The sequence below is a fragment of the Octopus bimaculoides genome, chromosome 27, assembly GCF_001194135.2.
Source record: "Octopus bimaculoides isolate UCB-OBI-ISO-001 chromosome 27, ASM119413v2, whole genome shotgun sequence".
In the NCBI taxonomy this organism is placed as follows: domain Eukaryota; kingdom Metazoa; phylum Mollusca; class Cephalopoda; order Octopoda; family Octopodidae; genus Octopus; species Octopus bimaculoides.
The window spans coordinates 18061038-18066857 of record NC_069007.1 but is presented as its reverse complement, the minus strand read 5'-3'; the positions used below and the strand labels follow the sequence as shown (position 1 = coordinate 18066857).

Below are 5820 nucleotides of genomic sequence, written 5' to 3'. Positions count from 1 at the left end.
ACAGAATTGATTAAGAACCCTTTCTTTAATTATGTTCCAAATATCACATTAATATGTTGATAAATAAAAAAGTTACAGGTGTTTAATGAGACTAGTCTAAATTCATGATTATTTTAGAATTTAATTGAAACTCATGAAGGGTAATCTTCCAGTTTCGAGAGGTTAAAAAAGTAAATAAAATACAAGGGAAATAACTGAACGTCTTACCAGTATTATCCGTACTACTTTGTTTATAAATAAATCACGTGATTTGATTGACATTAACTGTTTAAATCACACACGTGATTGAATATCATAGTTTCTTATGAGAAATCGAAAATACCTCGTGGAAGACCGGCTGCACAACATCTAACCCTAACCTTAAACTTTTATTTAAAAAAATTCCGTCGCATGCTGTTTTAGAGAAAAAGTAGTACGGATAATACTGGTAAGTCGTTCAGTTATTTCCCTTGAATATTTTTATTTATTTCTTTTACCTCTCGAAACTGGAAGATTACCCTCATGAGGGGTTTATTTTGGTCAGAAATATAGTAACGAAAGGGTTAAAATGAAATTTCTTGAAATCACCTCCATTATTTTTTTCTTCTTACACCAAGAGTCACTACCAACTACCGCTAGGTTTTTGATTCCTTTCTCCAACTAAAAGGTCAAATTTCAACTCCTCAATGTGTTGACGTGTCTCTTCTAATAAACATCACCAAACCCAGTGGTCAGTGGTCAGTAATCAGGTTGCGGATATTTCTGTGGCTATGGATTGCTTGGACTCAGGATATTTTTGTAGTGGTATTGTTAAAATAGAGTTGCAGTGTTGTTAGGATGGTGCTGGTGTCGCTGGCAGAATCGTTAGCATACCGGGCAGTATTTCGCTCATCGCTTCATTCTGTGTTCGATCTTACTTTTCATCCTTTTGGGGTCAATGTAATTGACCCCAATTGTCTGATGTAATTGAATATAGAATAGCAAGGACTGTGTGTGTCTGTGGGAGGGGCAGAAGTGGTGTATACAGTGTATGTTTTATGGAATGAAGCGTGTATGTGTGTATGTTAAAGTGTGCAAGATATGGTGAGGTAAATGTATATAGATAAATAATGGGAAAATGGAAGAAAGTGTATATATAATGGTATGTGCATTTAGTGATGTATAGATAGTGAAATGTGTGTGTGTGTGTGTATCATTATCATCCTTTATTGTTTGCTTTCAATGCTGGCATGGGTTAGACCTGGGAGTGGTAAGCTGGAGAGCTGTTCCAGGCTCCAGTCTGATTTGGTTTGGTTTCTATGATAAAATGTGTGCGTAAATAGCGAAACACTGGGAAGAAAGAGTCAACTTACATTTCTCTGTCTAACATTGGGCACAGGTTGGTTAGCAGGAGGTCTGTGGGGGAGAAGAATAAGAGAATTTACAAATATTTATAAAACATACATAAATATACATAGATACATGTACATGCACAAACACACACTGACAACTACATTAACAGACACACACATTTATTATTGTGGGAGAGACAGACTGACAGACAAGCAGAGAAGTCAGATACCTATGAAGGGACACATGAATACATTGTTGTTGTTGTCACTCCGTCGCTTACAACGTCGAGGGCTCCAGTTGATCCGATCATCGGAACAGCCTGCTCGTGAAATTAACGTGCAAGTGGCTGAGCACTCCACAGACACGTGTACCCTTAACGTAGTTCTCGGGGATATTCAGCGTGACACAGAGTGTGACAAGGCTGACCCCTTTGAATTACAGGCACAGCAGAAACAGGAAGTAAGAGTGAGAGAAAGTTGTGGTGGAAGGGTACAGCAGGGTTCGCCACCATCCCCTGCCGGAGCCTCGTGGAGCTTTTAGGTGTTTTCGCTCAATAAACACTCAGAACGCCTGGCCTAGGAATTGAAACCGCGATCCTATGACTGTGAGTCCGCTGCCCTAACCACTGGGCAATTGCGCCTCCACGCATGAATACATTAGGCAGATACTGATACACACAAATAATTAAACGCTATATTAGGTGAAGACAAAGAACTAGTAAAGAGTTATTTCCTCTTCCATCAGTTGCTTCCTTTGTTGTTTCATATTATATATAACCTGGGAATAAGAGTTATGAGATGTGGTGATATTCATGACTGAACTAGTACAGACACACATGATGTGTAAGGATGGTGATAACTGGATAAAGAAATGCTGAAATTCCAGGTGTGAGAGGAAAAACCAAGAGAGAAAAAAAAGAAAGAAGCTATGAATGTTGAACCTCTCTGGAGGAGAAAGCAAGTGATTATAATAAGCAGAGAGATGCCGGGTGGGACAAGACTTATCAAATTCGTGATAGGCAGGGACACAGGAGACAAGGAGTTGGATGGTCAGGCAACAACGACAGTGACGATGTATATACGCCTCTATATAGAGAGTGTGGATAAGCCAGTTACCACAGTGTCTATCTGTCCAGAGATAACATCTTTAAAGGATTTACAATGTTAAAAACACAGCAAAGATCAAAGTCTATAAATAAGAGATGTTATCTCGGGATAAATACTGAAGTAAATGGCCTACCAACATTGTATGTACGTTAAGTATGATACAGTGAAGGCTCAGTGTTTAGAGGGTTGGGGGTCACAATCATGAGGTAGTAAGTTCGATTTCTGGACCAGGCAAATTCTATGTGATCAATCAAGATGCTAGAAATAGCAGCCAAAATGTCCCAGTAAATCACAACTGACAGTCTTAAATAAAAACTACATTTGAGAATGTGTTTCCAAATGTCTTTAAAAAAGATGGGAGAGTCATGGCTGGAATGCCCCCAACATCTGATCAACCATGGTTAGTCTACTAGTAAGGTCCAATAGTGAAAAAGATGGTAGCTTTAGCAAGCTGTGTGGAATGATAGAAATACTAGACTAGACACTATCGAAGTCCTGGTCATACACTCCAGCCAGGCCCACCACCAACCATCGTGACGGTGTTTTGTCTTCTGGGTCAATTTAAACACAAGCCATGATGTCATAAACTTGTTTTTGCAATTCTCAACATGTGTGGCAAGGGTGGAGAGGTGAAGCAGCACTGGAGACTGTATTTTGACACAGCACGGTGCTTAAAGTGGCTCAGGCCATGCAAGTCATTTATCATGGATCCTGAAGAAGTGATGGAGTCCAGCAGCCCCTGAACAGAATTTTTTTTGGGATCTCTTGCCCCTCCATAGCCTGAGGAAAGGGGTCAAGGGAGAAGGACAAGGAGGAGAAAAGAAAGAAAGAAAGAAAGAAATTACCGAGAAGGGTTTTGAACACTGATGGTCATGATTTTTGATGGACTGTCTTGCATGGATGTTGATCGCCAACTGAAACAACAAGAATTCAATATTTAATTACAGGCGGGTTAATTAAAATATGGGGCACAAATTACAACTTGGTTAGAACACATCATTAACATCATCTATTGATTCTTCGTTTAGCTTCAGTTATTGTTGTGTAGCCATGTTAGGACACCATCTTAAGTTTGTTTGCCAACCACATGCCACATGGTTCCAGGTTCAGCCCCACTGTGTGGCACTTTGGGCGAGTGTCTTCCACTATACTTAAAACACACCCATCAGACACAAATCACACACACACACATATATATATATAATGTGCCCAGCATCGCCTTCCTGGCACTTGTGCCGGATGGCATGTGTAACGACATTCGAGCGAGATCGTTGCCAGTGCCACCGAACTGGCTCCAGTGCAGGTGGCACATAAAATACACCATTTTGAGCGTGGCCATTGCCAGTACCGTCTGACTGGCCTTCATGCGGGTGACACGTAAAAGCACCCACTACACTCTCGGAGTGGTTGGCGTTAGGAAGGGCACCCAGCTGTAGAAACTCTGCCAAATCAGATTGGAGCCTGGTGTTGCCATCCGGTTTCACCAGTCCTCAGTCAAATCGTCCAACCCATGGAAAGCAGACGTTAAACGATGATGATGATGATGATGATGAAAAACAAAATTAAAAAAAAAAAAGGTACATCAGTATGGATATGGCTACGTGGTTAAGAACTGTGCTTTGTAGCCACATGGTCTTCAGATCAATCTAACTGCAAGGCACCTTGGACAAGTGTCTACAGCTATGTCCTTAGGTTGACAAATGCCTTTTGAGTGAATCTGGTAGATGGAAACTGTGAGGAAGCTCGTAAAAGTGTGAGTTTGTGTTTATCCTCTACTGCCATTTAAGAACCAGTGTTGGTTTGTTTTCATCTCCAATAATCAGTGGTTTAGCAAAATCAACTAGGCTTAAAAATAATTACTGGGGTTGATATGTCCAACTAAAACGCTGAAACAAGTAAAAGATAAAAAAAAAAATGTAAAACTACAAAGAACCACACTCACGGTCGACGCTGCTTCATTCTTCCTTGACTGTTTAACGATAACGAACTGTTAGAATGACGGGTCGTCAATGACAACTGGCTACCTTTTGACTTCAACGACAAAGTGCTGTTGTTAAGGTTGCGTTTTGACAGTGACGGATTCGAGAAATCGCGGTTGCTAGCAAAATTTCTTCTTCGGTTTCGCATTTGTTGCTGAGACTTCCAGGATGTGTTGTTGATAAGGCGTCTGGAATTCACCCCAGATGGCTGGAGTTTGAAAAAGGAATAGCATCATAATTAATAACGAGTTTTCAGGCAGAGAGATGGCAGAGTCGTTAGCACACCAGGCAAAATGCTTGGCGGCATTTTAACTGTTTTTACACATATATATAAATATATACATATATATATATATATATATATATATATAATTTTAATGGTTTCTCATTAGGAGACCAATAGATTTTATACAGGGCTGTAAGGAGAAGTGCTCAGAATAATTGAGACAAGAGTAAAAATATTAGTTATAGAATAAAAATACTGGGTTAACGACTCAACATATCACGTGATATGTAGAGTCGTTAACATATATATAAATATATATATATGTCTATATAAATACATATATATATATATACTCACACACATATAAATATATATATGTCTATATAAATATATATATATATATATACACACACATACACTCACACACATATATATAAATATATACATGTATATATAAAAGAGATACATATTTATATATACATATACAATAATAATAAATATATATATATATATATACACATACACTCACACATATATATATATATGTCTATATACATATATAAAGAACAACAGTATTAGGTACTCATCATTTTAACGTCCACTCTTCCATGCTCACATAGGTCAGATGGAATTTTGACGAAGCACATTTTCTACGGCCAGATGCCCTTCCTGGCACTGACCCCGTTCGGATTTTTTTATTTATTTATTTACGCGTTTCAGCCAATTGCCTGTGGTCATGCTGGAGCACCACCATAGAATGGTGCTTTTTATGTGCCACCGGCATGGAGTGCCAGTCAGGTGGCACTGGCAACAACCCACGCATGAATGGTGCTTATCGTGTACCACCAGCAACGGGAGCCAGTCAGGTAGCACTGGCATCAGTCACACCCCATGATTCTCATACATATACACATCAACAGTGTAAGGTACTACACACACACACACGTATTAAACTTACCGGTAGTCCTCTTTTATTTGCGACGATGTTGTTGCGCATCACTTGAGCATTGATCTTCGACAATGTACTCTTTGCTTTCCACAGGGCTTGAATGGCTTGTTTCTGGATCTGCTGAATACCGCTTCCAGCAACAACTCTGCTACTGGTCCGCTGCATCCCACTGCTGCCGGTCTGCTGCATCCCACTGCTGCCACCTCTGCTTCCGCCACGCTGGATCCTGTTTACCGCTGCTGCTCCACT

The 5820-nt window shown here is 39.8% G+C and overlaps 3 protein-coding genes across 4 annotated transcripts in view; 1 reads left to right on the top strand and 2 right to left on the bottom strand.

The window, feature by feature from the left end:
• Positions 1 to 5814, bottom strand: part of LOC128250992 (uncharacterized) — a 7788-nt gene extending 1974 nt beyond the window's left edge. Inside the window, exons 1-4 of the mRNA XM_052977223.1 lie at positions 5581 to 5814; positions 4360 to 4604; positions 3263 to 3331; positions 1332 to 1374 (exon numbers count right to left, since the gene is read on the bottom strand). Of these exons, the coding sequence (XP_052833183.1) occupies positions 1332 to 1374; positions 3263 to 3331; positions 4360 to 4604; positions 5581 to 5760 (537 nt within the window). The 5' untranslated portion in view covers positions 5761 to 5814. The remainder of the gene's footprint in view (positions 1 to 1331; positions 1375 to 3262; positions 3332 to 4359; positions 4605 to 5580) is intronic.
• Positions 1 to 5820, bottom strand: part of LOC106870157 (collagen alpha-1(XII) chain) — a 490284-nt gene that overhangs the window by 143951 nt on the left and 340513 nt on the right. The window lies entirely within an intron of this gene.
• Positions 1 to 5820, top strand: part of LOC106868389 (uncharacterized) — a 437000-nt gene that overhangs the window by 124494 nt on the left and 306686 nt on the right. The window lies entirely within an intron of this gene.